Source organism: Phyllobates terribilis, unplaced genomic scaffold (assembly GCF_046119375.1).
Source record: "Phyllobates terribilis strain yellow unplaced genomic scaffold, ASM4611937v1 Scaffold_10__3_contigs__length_209671492, whole genome shotgun sequence".
NCBI classification, from domain to species: Eukaryota; Metazoa; Chordata; class Amphibia; order Anura; family Dendrobatidae; genus Phyllobates; species Phyllobates terribilis.
In genome coordinates, this window is record NW_027362770.1 from 133,959,732 (window position 1) to 133,974,958 (window position 15,227).

At 41.3% G+C, this 15,227-nt stretch overlaps 1 protein-coding gene across 2 annotated transcripts in view; it reads right to left on the reverse strand.

Annotated features, from left to right (window-relative positions):
- Positions 1-3,456: 3,456 nt before the first annotated feature.
- ANXA6 (annexin A6) overlaps positions 3,457-15,227 on the reverse strand; it is an 88,760-nt gene continuing 76,989 nt past the window's right edge. Inside the window, exons 21-26 of one of the 2 annotated variants that reach the window (XM_073649815.1) lie at positions 11,837-11,854; positions 11,582-11,675; positions 6,730-6,825; positions 6,020-6,078; positions 5,016-5,138; positions 3,457-3,835 (exon numbers count right to left, since the gene is read on the reverse strand). In XM_073649815.1, coding sequence (XP_073505916.1) covers positions 3,776-3,835; positions 5,016-5,138; positions 6,020-6,078; positions 6,730-6,825; positions 11,582-11,675; positions 11,837-11,854 — 450 coding nt within the window. In that variant the 3' untranslated portion in view covers positions 3,457-3,775. The remainder of the gene's footprint in view (positions 3,836-5,015; positions 5,139-6,019; positions 6,079-6,729; positions 6,826-11,581; positions 11,676-11,836; positions 11,855-15,227) is intronic. The other variant, XM_073649816.1, reaches the window with a different exon arrangement.

Consider the following 15,227-nt stretch of genomic DNA (forward strand, 5'->3'; position numbering starts at 1 on the left):
AATGTTCCAGCATCTCATTGTACTTTTTGGAGGTTTGCCCGTGGGTAGACTGGCCTGTGGCAAGAGCTGGGACATGTGATGTCCCTGTGCCCACAGATAGTATTTCATGTGACACTCCCATGACCTGAGTTGACTTGGTGTCAAAAAAAATTTGTGAAAAATTAGTGAAGCTGGAAGTTATCAACATAGACAATGATGACTTCTAGGCAAAAAAAAAAAAAACCTAAACATTTTTTTACATTTTTTTAAAGAAAAATACCTGCCTTCCTTATTCAGTAACTTGTAAACAATATGTGAGAATTTAGGTAATGCACAAAAAGGTTTCATTATTACATAAATAAATATATTTTTGTTCTTAATGTCTACAGTATGTTCCAAATACCATTAAAGGATTAAAAAAAAAGTTGAATTTTTTTTTATGAATAGCGCCACTCTCATTCCTGGGCTGTGTTTGGTATTGCAGTTCAGCCTCATTTAGGCAAATGGGGATCAACTAACTATGGACAAAAGTTGCACTGTTTTGGGGGGTAAAAAAAAAGTAGACCCTGTTTCCTAATTTTGGATAACCCCTTTAAAAATATTAGAAATAGTAAAACTTTCACTTTTGAAATACACGGAAACCCTCTAAAAGGGCTCCTCTCATGAAGCATATGGACATCATACCCATAATGTCTGTAAAGCGCTGTGGAATTAATGGCGCTATATACAGTGGGGAAAAAAAAGTATTTAGTCAGCCACCAATTGTGCAAGTCCTCCCACTTAAAAAGATGAGACAGGCTTGTAATTGACATCATAGGTAGACCTCAATTATGAGAGACAAAATGAGAAAACAAATCCTGAAAATCACATTGTCTGATTTGGAAATAATTTTTTTTCATATATTGGTGGAAAATAAGTATTTGGTCAATTACAAACAAGCAAGATTTCTGGCTCTCACAGATCTGTAACTTCTTCTTTAAGAGGCTCCTTTGTCCTCCACTCATTACCTGTAGTACTGGCGCCTGTTCGAACTTGTTATCAGTATAAAAGACACCTGTCCGCAACCTCAAACAGTCACACTCCAAACTCCACTATGGTGAAGACCAAAGAGCTGTCGAAGGACACCAGAAACAAAATTGTAGCCCTGCACCAGGCTGGGAAGACTGAATCTGCAATAGGCAAGCTGCTTGGTGTGAAGAAATCAATTGTGGGAGCAATAATTAGAAAATGGAAGACATACAAGACCACTGATAATCTCCCTCGATGTGGGGCTCCACACAAGATCTCACCCCATGGGGTCAAAATGATCAAGAACGGTGAGAAAAAATCACAGAACCACACGGGGGGACCTAGTGAATGACCTGCAGAGAGCTGGGACCAAAGTTACACAGGCTACCATCAGTAACACACCACGCCGCCAGGGTCTCAGATCCTGCAGTGCCAGACGTGTCCCCCTGCTTAAGCCATTACATGTCCGGACCTGTCTGAAGTTTGCTAGAGAGCATTTGGATGATCCAGAAGAGTATTGGAAGAATGACATATGGTCAGATGAAACCAAAGTAGAACTGTTTGGTAGGAACACAACTCGGCATGTTTTGAGGAGAAAGAATTCTGAGTTGCATCCAAAGAACACCATACCTACTGTGAAGCATGGGGGTGGCAACATAATGCTTTGGGGCTGTTTCTCCGTCAGTGGACCAGGACGACTGATCCGTGTATATGAAAGAATGAATGGGGCCATGTATCGTGAGATTTTGAGTGCAAACCTCCTTCCATCAGCAAGGGCATTGAAGATGAAACGTGGCTGGGTCTTTCAGCATGAGAATGATCCCAAGCACACCACCAGGGCAATGAAGGAGTGGCTTCGTAAGAAATATTTCAAGGTCCTGGAGTGGCCTAGCCAGTCTCCAGATCTAAACCCTATAGAAAACCTTTGGAGGGAGTTGAAAGTCCGTGTTACCCAGTGAAAACCCCAAAACATCACTGCCCTAGAGGAGATCTGCCTGGAGGAATGGGCCAACGTACCAGTGTGCCAACCTTGTGAAGACTTGCAGAAAACGTTTGACCTCTGTCATTGCCAACAAAGGATATATAACAAAGTATTGAGATGAACTTTTGTAATTAATCAAATACTTATTTTCCACCAAAATTTGAAAAAAAATTTCTTTCCAAATCAATGTGATTTTCAGGATTTGTTTTCTCATTTTGTCTCTCATAGTTGAGGTCGACCTATGATGTCAATTACAAGCCTCGCTCATCTTTTTAGGTGGGAGAACTTACACAATTGGTGGCTGACAAAATACTTTTTTTCCCCACTGTAAGTGAGCAAAATAAATAAATGTAGGTTGTGGTCTTTAGCAGGACTTCTACTATTACATGGTTTCTACAAATATTTCTGTAGGCGTCATATAAAACTACATCCCCCTTCTGCAGCTACCACTTTCCAGAGCAATACACACTGGTGGTCTTTAGTCCCAGATAAAAAGTCTCATGTGAACCCTTTTAAAGAGCTCTACTTCTGAGCTGTATTTTCTTCAAACTCTACAGATCTTAAAGTGTCCCCATAAGAACAGGCTAATCTTAGTGTCACCTAGCTGTAACCCATAGTAATCAGCTATAGGAACCTGGCAGTAAGTGTTCAGTTTCCCTACAGCACCCCCGCAGGAAATATGAAGCATTACATATTTCTCATTGAAATCAATGAGCTGTTTGGAGGACCTGGCACATTTATGTATTGTACAAAGATGCTCCTTTCTCCTCTTGCTAAAAAAGAAGAGGAGAAAATGGCTACAAGGGGCCCCTTTTTTAACTCAGAGTTGAGCAAAAACATTTGTTGAACCCTGGTGTGGCATCATAGTCATTAACCCCATGGCATACGGACCGATGTCACGCATCTTATGTTCCTCTTGATTAGTAGCCTCCCTCAAAGTCATGTTTCTATGCTTTATGCTACTTGAGGGACTATAGTAATCAAGAGGCGTCCGGCTTTTGAGCGCTGGTGGAGGAAGTTAGCACTGCCTGGCCTGGTGGCCATGGAGTTCCATCGTGGACACCAGACTATGGTCCTGCAAGCCTTTTTTGCTCAGCCCTATCCGAATTCCAGACAACCCTTTGACCAGTCATTGATATTATGAGAAGAAATGACTCACGCGTTTCCAGCCTAGAAACTTAGTCACAGCCTGTAGCAGGTGTGGACCAGGGTTTGTCACCTAATACCAAGAGTGATTCTATGTGGACCTGACATGTCCTTACATTACACAGTAAACTGATTTTTTGGATGGGGGATTGTGTAATACTTTATATCACCTGTGGAGGCGCTGCAGGAAAACAAACACTTGCAACCCAATTTCCCTACAGATTCTATCTGATTGCTGAGGATCAGGTTATGACTGGAGGACCTTGGTGGGAATTAGGTCCCATCATAAATGTTCTGTTGACTTTGTCACAGCCGCACAAGTAAGAGACAGTGAAAGGCGCTTGTGTATCGAGACACTTTATTTCCACTTGGCTGGATCCTCCTATATAATGAGGGACCTAGAATTGGCTTTGGTTTTGTAAGAAATTGTTTCCAAGTGTCACATACACCTTTGTATTACAATTTGGTGATCCCATATCCATCACCCCGACCTAAATCGCCCTCCCGGATCCCATACGTTTATTTCTTTGGGGCATTTTTTCTGTTGCTCGGTGAAGTCGTCTATTCACATTTCTTCTGCGGGTCCTTGACGCCATCTACCACAAGGACACCTAGAACGTGGTCGCACAGATGGATGTACAAAAGGTCTGGGCTTCTGGTCTAGTCGTCCCCAGCACAGATGGCCAGCAGGGCTTTACAGTAGTCTCCAGATGTTTCACTCTACAAAATAATGCATAGTTATATAGCTGTAAATTAAAGATGTCTTATATTGCATTTTTCAAAAAAAAAAAAAAAAAAAAGCAAGCAAACCTTTATCATATCATTTTTAGATTTACTGTATCTCCTGCATAAATATACAATTGTACCTGCCTGTGGCCACCACTAGGTGGAGCTCACTGCATACTGTTTCATTAGAGTTCAATGTGTAAATGACAGACAGTCAGCTCCTTAGCTCCCCCTAGTGGTGACTGGAGGTATAAAGAATTGTGCGCTTTTGTTTTAAGAGCCATAACTTTTTTTTATTTTTCCATCAACATAGCCATGTGAGGTCTTATTTTTTGCGGGACAAGTTGACCTTTTAAATGACACCATCCATTTTATCATGTAATGTACAGGGAAAAAAAATTCCAAATGTGGCGAAATAGCAAAAAAAAGTGCTATTACGCAATTTTTTATAAATTATTTATAGCGTTTATTTTACTGTAAAAACAATTCTCTAGGTCAGTACGATTAAAGTGATATCAAACATGCAAATAAAACATTTTTGTTTTATCTCAGTGGTGAAAATTTTTTTTTTCTGAAATTTGTAAAAAAAAAATAAAGAAAAAAAATTTGACATCTGGATCTGCAGAACATCTTTGCAGAGCAAAATGTCCATCAAAGTGCCAGGATATGGTTACAGCCGCTGCTCACGGTATAGTCACTCTTAGCACACCTGACTGATAGCCAGTGACTTCTGGGAGGAAATTAACTCATTTTCTCCCTGTAGCTGACTTTCAGTACGGCGGTAAGACACCATTGTAACGCTATTTACCGACAGATTAACCCTCTATGTCCAGGTAAACAGCATTTCTGGAACATATGCAAATTGTCTCTTCAGAGAGGAAGAGGACTTGAAGCTTCCAATAGGTGGCGCTAGAGTTCTAGTCCTCTTCCTCTCTGAAGAGACAATTTGCATATTTAATTTCCCAGAGAAGCATGCATGGCCAATAAGTCTCCGCACTCTGACATGCCAGGCCTGGCTTGTCACTTTCCACAAGGAGAAATGTTACCCCTTAGACCCAAGAATGGCATATAAAATGCAAAGTTTCCCTATTGTCACCCCTTAGAGGGTACTGAACCGCCACCCTTTTATCTGGGTATAAATATAAAAAATAAATATAAAATTATATATCTTTACCTCCAGGCAGTGGTGCAGAGACTTCTCATATTCCTCTTTGAACTCTTGGCGAATGTTGAATAAGTCAATTTCACTCCTGGATATCAGGATCCGGGTCAAGGTCCTTTCATCTGTCCCAGCTCCCTGAAAAACAAAGTTTTCATTACTCCAATGACCCAAAGCCGAGACTGGTGTGCACTTTCTGTGTAAGGCCTCATTCAGATGTCCGTTTTTTTCCACGTACAAGATTTCATCAGAGCTTCATCAGAGCTTCATCAGAGCTTCATCAGAGCTTCATCAGAGCTTCATCAGAACCTCATCAGAACCTCATCAGAACCTCATCAGAACCTCATCAGAACCTCATCAGAACCTCATCAGAACCTCATCAGAGCTTCATCAGAGCTTCATCAGAGCTTCATCAGAGCCTCATCAGAGCCTCATCAGAGCTTCATCAGAGCTTCATCAGAACCTCATCAGAACCTCATCAGAACCTCATCAGAGCTTCATCAGAGCCTCATCAGAGCCTCATCAGTTTTTCTTGTATGTGGATGGAAAAAAACAACAAAAAACTTCTCCAATGTGACTGTCCATGATAGTAAGACCCCACTCAGATGTCATTCAAGTGCTGTCCAATTTTTTCATTAACCCATAGACTTTCATTGCCGATTTTGATCAGACGCTTGGATCAAAACCGGACAGGTCTCAGTTTTTTAAAATGGACAGATCGGCCCAAGGAAGAAAAGAAAAATCAGACATGTGAACAGCTTTATAGACAATCGTAGGTACAAGTGCCTTCCGTGAAAAACATGGATAGCTCTCGTATAAAAAAACTGAAGGAGGATATGGGAGTGGTCTCAAACTTGTGGCCTTCCAGATCATATATAACCAAGACTCCCAGTCTAACCATGATGAGTGTTGTCTTCTAGAAATCCGCAGGATGGAGACAACCGGCCTACGTATTGGGCCGTGTTCCACTTTTGCAGCACCGCCGCGTTGCGACACGGATCAGTAGATGCGTTTCTTACCTTCATTGCTTTGTAGAGACGTTCTGCGAAGAAGGCCGATTTATTCTTCACACTACGAACTAAAGGGAAGAATAATAAAAAAAATGAAGGGCATGAAACAAACCTTCCCAACACAGCGGCCGCACTTTCACATTGATCTTTATATGGTCTCCTGACTTAGTTGTTGTGTGTTGAGGCAGTTAATATTGAGGGGAGCAATGGGGCAAATATTGAGACTTTGACCACAGAAAACATCAACGTTGAGTGTGCAGGAAAACAAATCTGCTGAAAGGAGCTAAAAAAAAATATGGTCAGTCAAATTCTCTTATGTGGTGGTTTTGTCATGAGGAAGAAGTTTATTGTACTTTGAAACTCGTCGACAAACAGCATTCCTTTATCCTGATTCTCTCTGGAATATCCATTGCTATTCATAGCCGTGCAGAAATTAAACCCCTTATTTTCCTTGCTATTGTACCGCCAGAATGAGCTCACTGACGGATTCTCAGTTAACTCATTCTGCAGCTGGCAAACGTCAATGCAACAGAGGCTATAGAAGCAAAAATGGTGCAAATTTTTTTAATGAAACCAAGTCATAAAAAGTATTTTATTCCTAAAGACACGATGGGTTTTAACTTATAAAATTGTTTTTTTTTTTGTTCATACAATAATGTGACTTACACCATTCAGAAAATAATGCTTTGTTATTTCATAACATCAGAGAATAAACTCACCGATAGCCACAAAAGCGTCCTTCACGTCGCCTTTCATTTCTTTTTTAATTGTATGTTCTACATCATGGTTCGACTGCTTAATAAACTCCTGGAATACTAGAAAGCAGAAAACAAGTGTGAAACACGGGAGTCAACGTGGCTTCTGAAGTCATTAGTATGGGATTTAAAAAACAGGAACAAAAATGGCCACCACTATCCAGGATCGGAGTACCGGAGTACCGGAGTCCTGCAGTGGGAATAACCTGTAACACAACAATGAGCCCGAAAGGTCCAGCAGAAGACACTGGAGATGACTTTGTAGCCACTTTCCCACTAGAGTCAATGTCTTATTAGGGGTTTGTGCACGACGCTTTTTGTCAAATTTTTCTAGGCGAAGCTGCACTCCACAAAAGCGTCAGCGGTCTTTTTCTTGAAGCAGCTTTGCCATTGTGTTTTTTGGGGGGTTGTTTTTGCAGTGGCTCTGCTGCAGACTACTTTCCTCTATACTTGCCATTATAATGAAAACTACTTTTAACCGCATCAAAGTTTCTGAGCCTTGGATCGGTTTAAAGAAGTAACAAAAAGACTGAACATGCCGTTTTTAAAGTGCTGCCCTCCATTATTGGCACCCCTTCATTTTTTTCATAGACTGTACAATATCTTCAGAAATAAATGTAAAAATGTACCAAAGTTGTATCCTCAGGATTTTTTAATTAGTGGTCCAAATTAATACAACAATAAAACATTGTTGCAATTTCAAAGGGAAAAAACAGAATAAACAGCATGTGCAGCAATAAAGACACCCCTAATTAATACTTGGTTGCACACCCTTTGGCATTGCTGACAGCAGCCAAACGTTTCTTGTAGCCATCTATAAGCTTCTTGTACTTCTCAGCTGGAATTTTCTCCCTCTCTTCCTTTGCAGTTTGTTCAAGCTCTTGAATGTTCGCAGGGTTCTTTTCTCCCAATGGCAGATTTCAGCTCACCCCAAAGATTTTCAATGGGATTGAGGTCAGGACTAATGATGAGCGAGTATGTTCTGTTAACCCTTTCGGCGAGTATGCTCGGGCGAGTACAGAGTATCTTCAGCGTGCTCGGTGATGTGGTTGAATCACTCCCGTGTGCATGATTTGCGACTGTTTGACAGCTCTAATACATGTAAGGAATGCTTGTTTCTTTCACATTCCTCACATGTATTAAAGGTGTCAAACAGTCGCAAATGATGCACACAGGAGTGATTCAAACATATCAAAGAGTACGCCGAAGATACTCGGTACTCACCCGAGCATACTCGTCGAAAGGGTTAACCGAACATACTCGCTCATCACTAGTCAGGACTCATTGCTGGCCTTTTTAAAACAGTCCATTTTTCTTTTTCAACCATTCCTGTGTACTTTTGGATGTGTATTTTGGGTCACTGTCTTGCTGGAGTACCCATGATATTCTACTCAAGCCAAGTTTTCTTATACTGGGTAGGACATTTTGCTCTAAAATCTCTTGATAATTCTCTGATTTCATGATTCCTGTGATCCGGTCAAGGCCTCCAGTACCAGATGTAGCAAAGCAATCCCACAGCATTATGGATCCCCCCACCATGTTTAACTGTTGGTAGGGTGTTCTTTTCCTTATAAGCTTTATTGTGCCGTCTGTAAACAAACTGTTGCTTTGCATTCCCAAAAAGCTCTATTTTTCTTTCATCTGTCCACACAACATTTTCCAAGAAGGATTGTGGTTTGTCAAGGTACTCTTTAGCAAAGATCAGTCGTTCATTTTTATTTCTTGTCTTCAGCAATGGTTTCTTCCTTGGCCTTCGCCCGTAAAGCTGTACTTGGTTTAGTGTGCGGCGTATGGTACTTGTTGAAACCATGACCCCAGACTGTTCCAGGTTGGCCTTCAGTTCTTTGGATGTTTGTCATGGTGTTTTTTCCACCATTCACACCAACCTTCATAGACATTTCTAGTAAATTTTCCACTTTCCCCCACGTCTAGGGAGGTTCTTGATGGCTCCATGTTTGACAAACTTTTTAATAACATTGCGCACTGTTGAAACTGGGATACCAAGCTCTGTGGAGATGGTCTTATACCCTTTGGAAGTCTTGTGTTTGCTAATAATAGCAGTTCTGACGTCCTCAGACAGCTCCTTTGTCTTCACCATTGTGATAAAGGAACAGGGCCTACCATGTGGCTTTTTATAACACTGTTTTGTGATTTACCACAGGCAAGTAAAAATGTGTGTTTCCATACTAAATGAATGTAATGTGTGCCAATACCAGTGCACAGCAAGCTTTAGGTTTTTCTATTTTTCCCTCCTATTGTTTTTTGTTTTAAATTATTGTTCATCATTTGCTCTTTTGCATTTAATACAAATTCTCTATACAAAAAATTGTTTCACTAGATTAATTTTCTTCAGGAGATATTCCACATTATGTACTGAAACTTCATGGGTGCTAATAACGATGAGGACTGTACATTACTGTGCAATATATTCTCTTTTCGGGTGGTTTCGCATCACTTTTTCAGGCGGAATCCTCCTGAAAAAGATGTGGTGTGCACATACCCTAAAGCAGGGTTTCTGTCCCCTGTTGTAGTTTGATTTAAAAACAAACAAATGGCTTTAATCACTTTCCCCAGGTCCAGTGCGAAGTCTCCGTCACTGCTTTCTGTGTCTGTTATTGCCTGCAGCACTAATGATAGAGCTCAGCTACTCTGAATAGCTTGTGCTGACATTTCGGAAAGAGTTTCTGAGCTCACCGATTGTCTGCAGTGCTGTCGACATGACATCATGACATCAACACTGTAGACAATAAAAGACATTAAAAGCTGTGGAGGAGATTCACTGCTGGACCCGGGGAGGGAGAGTAAAGCGCAGTTTGTTCGTTTTTTAAGAACAAACTGCAGTTGGGGGACAGAAACCCCATTTTAGGACATGTCTTTTTCAGGTGGATTCTGCCTGAAAAAGCGCTGCGAAACCACTGCATAAAAAGTGAATATACTGCACAGTAATGTAAAAATGTCATTGCTGTGCACATGTTCAGTCTTTTGCTACTTCTTTTAACCACTCTGAAAAATGTTGTTTTCCGAATCCGGAAGACATGAATGTGTACAGTACAGACCAAAAGTTTGGACACACCTTCTCATTTAAAGATTTTTCTGTATTTTCATGACTATGAAAATTGTACATTCACACTGAAGGCATCAAAACTATGAATTAACACATGTGGAATTATATACTTGACAAAAAAGTGTGAAACAACTGAAAATATGTCTTATATTCTAGGTTCTTCAAAGTAGCCACCTTTTGCTTTGATGACTGCTTTGCACACTCTTGGCATTCTCTTGATGAGCTTCAAGATGTAGTCACCGGAAATGGTCTTCCAACAATCTTGAAGGAGTTCCCAGAGATGCTTAGCACTTGTTGGCCCTTTTGCCTTCACTCTGCGGTCCAGCTCACCCCAAACCATCTCGATTGGGTTCAGGTCTGGTGACTGTGGAGGCCAGGTCATCTGGCGTAGCACCCCATCACTCTCCTTCTTGGTCAAATAGCCCTTACACAGCCTGGAGGTGTGTTTGGGGTCATTGTCCTGTTGAAAAATAAATGATGGTCCAACTAAACGCAAACCGGATGGAATAGCATGCCGCTGCAAGATGCTGTGGTAGCCATGCTGGTTCAGTATGCCTTTAATTTTGAATAAATCCCCAACAGTGTCACCAGCAAAGCACCCCCACACCATCACAGCTCCTCCTCCATGCTTAATGGTGGGAACCAGGCATGTAGAGTCCATCCATTCACCTTTTCTGCGTCGCACAAAGACACGGTGGTTGGAACCAAAGATCTCAAATTTGGACTCATCAGACCAAAGCACAGATTTCCACTGGTCTAATGTCCATTCCTTGTGTTCTTTAGATCAAACAAGTCTCTTCTGCTTGTTGCCTGTCCTTAGCAGTGGTTTCCTAGCGGCTATTTTACCATGATGGCCTGCTGCACAAAGTCTCCTCTTAACAGTTGTTGACTAGATGTTTCTGCTGCTAGAACTCTGTGTGGCATTGACCTGGTCTCTAATCTGAGCTGCTGTTAACCTGCGATTTCTGAGGCTGGTGACTCGGATAAACTTATCCTCAGAAGCAGAGGTGACTCTTGGTCTTCCTTTCCTGGGGCGGTCCTCATGTCAGCCAGTTTCTTTGTAGCGCTTGATGGTTTTTGCAACTGCACTTGGGGACACTTTCAAAGTTTGCCCAATTTTTCAGACTGACTGACCTTCATTTTTTAAAGTAATGATGGCCACTCGTTTTTCTTTACTTAGCTGCTCTTTTCTTGCCATAATACAAATTCTAACAGTTTATTCAGTAGGACTATCAGCTGTGTATCCACCTGACTTCTGCACAACACAACTGATGGTCCCAACCCCATTTATAAGACAAGAAATCCCACTTATTAAACCTGACAGGGCACACCTGTGAAGTGAAAACCTTTTCCGGTGACTACCTCTTGAAGCTCATCAAGAGAATGCCAAGAGTGTGCAAAGCAGTCATCAAAGCAAAAGGTGGCTACTTTGAAGAACCTAGAATATAAGACATATTTTCAGTTGTTTCACACTTTTTTCTTAAGTATATAATTCCACATGTGTTAATTCATAGTTTTGATGCCTTCAGTGTGAATGTACAATTTTCAAAGTCATGAAAATACAGAAAAATCTTTAAATGAGAAGGTGTGTCCAAACTTTTGGTCTGTACTGTATGTGTTCTGCATGGATGGAGAGATGGCCCAAATAACTTTGGTAACTGGTACCATCTTATAGTGATGTATTCTGGAGAACCAATGACTATTTCAGCCATTATAGAGCATCCACATGTAAACCAATGGTCCAGCGCTCACCTCTCCTGAGATGCGGGTAGCTACGCGTGCATAAGATGGTCATAAAACGGGTTTCTAACGAAGTAGAGTCATCGGATCCAGAGTCTGAGACTTCCTGAAAGACGGGACCAAGACGCAAAATTTACAAATCTGACTTAAAGTTAGAAAAGTAGCGTTATCTATTCAAGACTGTTAAAACACAAACGTCTGTGGATTGTGGGTGACATGTTTATTGGGACCATGACAACACTTAATGGACATCTATAAATCACTTACCAGGACTGAAGCAATAACCTAAGACAAGGAAAAAAGAAAAATAAGGAATGATTAAGAGATGTCAGAGTCAGAAAAGGCTCCAACACCAAGAAGAAATGAAGGAGGAATAATCCAGACATTGCTCCTGTCCTGATAAATGACAAAAAAATCTCTATAGATGCATAGTGCTTGTAAGAATAAGCACTTTTGCAATTTACTGCTTATTAAAATTTTCAGCCGTTCTGGAGATATTAACACTTTTTTTGTCTGTTTAACACTCATTACCTAGGAAACCGACCACCGCTGCTGTCTAGTTTGTAAGCACTGGAGTTGGCCAGGATTAGAAGGCAACAGCGCACTCCCCCTACCCTGGCCAGCTTCAAAACAGCGCATACAAGCTCAATAGAAAAGAGCTTGTAAGCACTACACTTGTTCTGCTGTCTAGCTGTGGCGGTCGGTCTCCAAGGCTACGAACTGTAAACAAAGTCGTAATATCTTACGGACGGCTGAAAATTTTAGTAACCAGTAAATTACAAAAATTTTTTATTTACAAGCTCTATCCGACAATATTTATTTATTAAAGATGGGACCTATAAAAGCAAATGATTATTTGATGGACCGCTAGGGGGAGCTCAAGAGCTCACTGCATACAGAGTTATTACTGAGTTCAATAGAGGCTGTAAAAATCTATATACATTAGCTCCCCCTGGTGGTGACTGAGGACAGACAAAATAAAACCATTTCACTGGGAAAATAGGCAACTATGATACTGGGGGAGCTTCTCGATATAAGAAAGGAATGCAAATTTTAAGTTTCTTGAATTATTAAATATACCCTGAAATTATCAGAATTGGATTACGAATTCTCAGTGAAAATCGGCTTTTGCATTGTGTGCGAGTGTTGGAGGGAGCAGAGGGGTTTGTGGTCACCCTGAGGTTTTTTTTTAAGCTTTGCTCCTTATCTACTGAGCATCAACTTGTAAAAGTGAAAGTGCCGTTCTTCTGATGTCGAGGATACATATCTAATGACCAAGTACAGATATCTAAGGAAATCTCTAATGTTAAGATAAAATGAACAAATCACAGTCTGCTTCCGAACTATGGTTACTAAATATTTAGCTACAAGGAAATCGCTCGTTTATTTTTGAGAAGACTTGTGGCCAAAAAAAAAGTAACGTTGGACTTTTCCTTGCAACTCGGAAAGTTTTCAAAGAAGATAAAAACATCTATAGAATTGGGTTAAAGATTTATTCTCACGTAGACCACCATTGTTTATACGACTCTTGAAGGCCTTAGAACAGAACATAGAAAGACCCCCGGCTTAGCACTTAATTCTACAGGTTGTGTCTAGTATAATTGAGTGCCATATATGTAATGATCCACCAATGCAAATTTGTAGGCATCCAATGTCCTTTTCCCGGATGCCATTAACATCCTAAATCCCGCCACTCCGCCTGCTTGTTGCATGCATGTGCTGGTTCCTGGCCTCCTGATGGACCTTGTTAGCTCAAAATTCCCCCAACTCCAGCCAATACCACAGTGCCCCAGGCACTCAGCCGTCGGAGACCGATTTACATCTGAGAAATTAGGTCCTTTTGGTCAGTGCCTGCTTTGACATTCATTTGCTTCTGCCCTCTATAGTTACAACTTGGCTTGATCTCCTGACTAGGTCTATTGTCTGCTGCCAGCCCTGATCTCTATGATTATGGTTACAACTTGGCTTGATCTCCTGACTAGGTCTATTGTCTGCTGCCAGCCCTGATCTCTACGATTATGGTTACAACTTGGCTTGATCTCCTGACTAGGTCTATTGTCTGCTGCCAGCCCTGATCTCTACGATTATGGTTACAACTTGGCTTGATCTCCTGACTAGGTCTTTTGTCTGCTGCCAGCCCTTATCTCTACGATTATGGTTACAACTTGGCTTGATCTCCTGACTAGGTCTATTGTCTGCTGCCAGCCCTGATCTCTACGATTATGGTTACAACTTGGCTTGATCTCCTGACTAGGTCTATTGTCTGCTGCCAGCCCTGATCTCTACGATTATGGTTACAACTTGGCTTGATCTCCTGACTAGGTCTTTTGTCTGCTGCCAGCCCTTATCTCTACGATTATGGTTACAACTTGGCTTGATCTCCTGACTAGGTCTTTTGTCTGCTGCCAGCCCTGATCTCTACGATAACATTTTTATGCCAGCACTCACTGTTGCACCATCTGACTACTCCTGCTGCTTTGGTTCCGCGACTTGTGAAGGCTATTCCAGCCATGCGTCAATCATTGCTAACGAAAACTATTCTGGTGGTAGCAACCTGGTGATTCTCAGTGAGAACAAAGTCCACACACCTTTGCCTGGGGTAAATGGTAATTCCCATGTTCCTATAAAGGAAAATATTGCTTGTAAAAACAAGCATCTTTGCAATTTACTTATTAAAAGTCCTCTCCATTCTCAGAAACCGAGGGATTTCAATTTTTCAGTTTGTGGTTCATTGTCTAGCTCCCGATCCTACCAGCTTCAGCATCACTGAGCTCCTTCCATGCTGCAGAGGCAAAGCAGCGCAGTGCAATTGCAGTACTGTGCAAAAGTTTTAGGCAGGTGTAGAAAAAATACTGCAAAGTAAGAATGCTTTCCAAAATGAAAAATGAAGGCACAAAAGAGAAATCGAAATCAGTATTTGCTGTGACTACCCTTTGGCTTCAAACAGTATTAATTCTTCTAGGTAAGAAGCACCAAGAAATAGACAATGTTGAGGATTATAAATGCAGTGGTCCGCCAAGGAAACTTGATGCAGCAGATGTGCTTACTTCCCTTCGAAATTAGAAGATGTCCAGCAGTGGCATCAACTCAGAACTGGCAGCAACCAGTTGGGCCCATCTACTGTTTGGAGAAGTCTGGTCAGAATTGTCAGCTCAGACAACCCCTTCAAGAACTGTCTGAGACATCTGTCTAAAGTGGACAATCTTTAACAAAGATTGCATTTCATTGGACTTTGAGATCTGAAAAGGTGATTGACTACCATGACATTGATGCCCCCAATGCCCTATAACATGTAAGAGAAATATATGGTTCCCAGCCATGTAATAGATTAAAGAACCTAAAGGGGTTGTCCACCGCCCCTCACTTCTGCCTCGGGAGGTGAGTGGCATCAATGATGTTGAGTCTACACTTTCCCTCAGAGATTGGGTATGGGGCTGTGCTTTTCTGGCTCCATTTACTGCTTACACCCGGCAGCCAGGGCTTCTAGCAGATCAGTAGGGGTATCGGCATTGAACAACTGCTGACCTAAGGATAGGTCATTAGTGTCAAAGGTGTGGACAGCCCCTTTAACTCGTTTCACGTTTCGGTATTGAATCGATTTAAAAGGTGCTGTTTAATTTAGAAAATTAATCTACAATCTATTAATTTTGAGTTAATA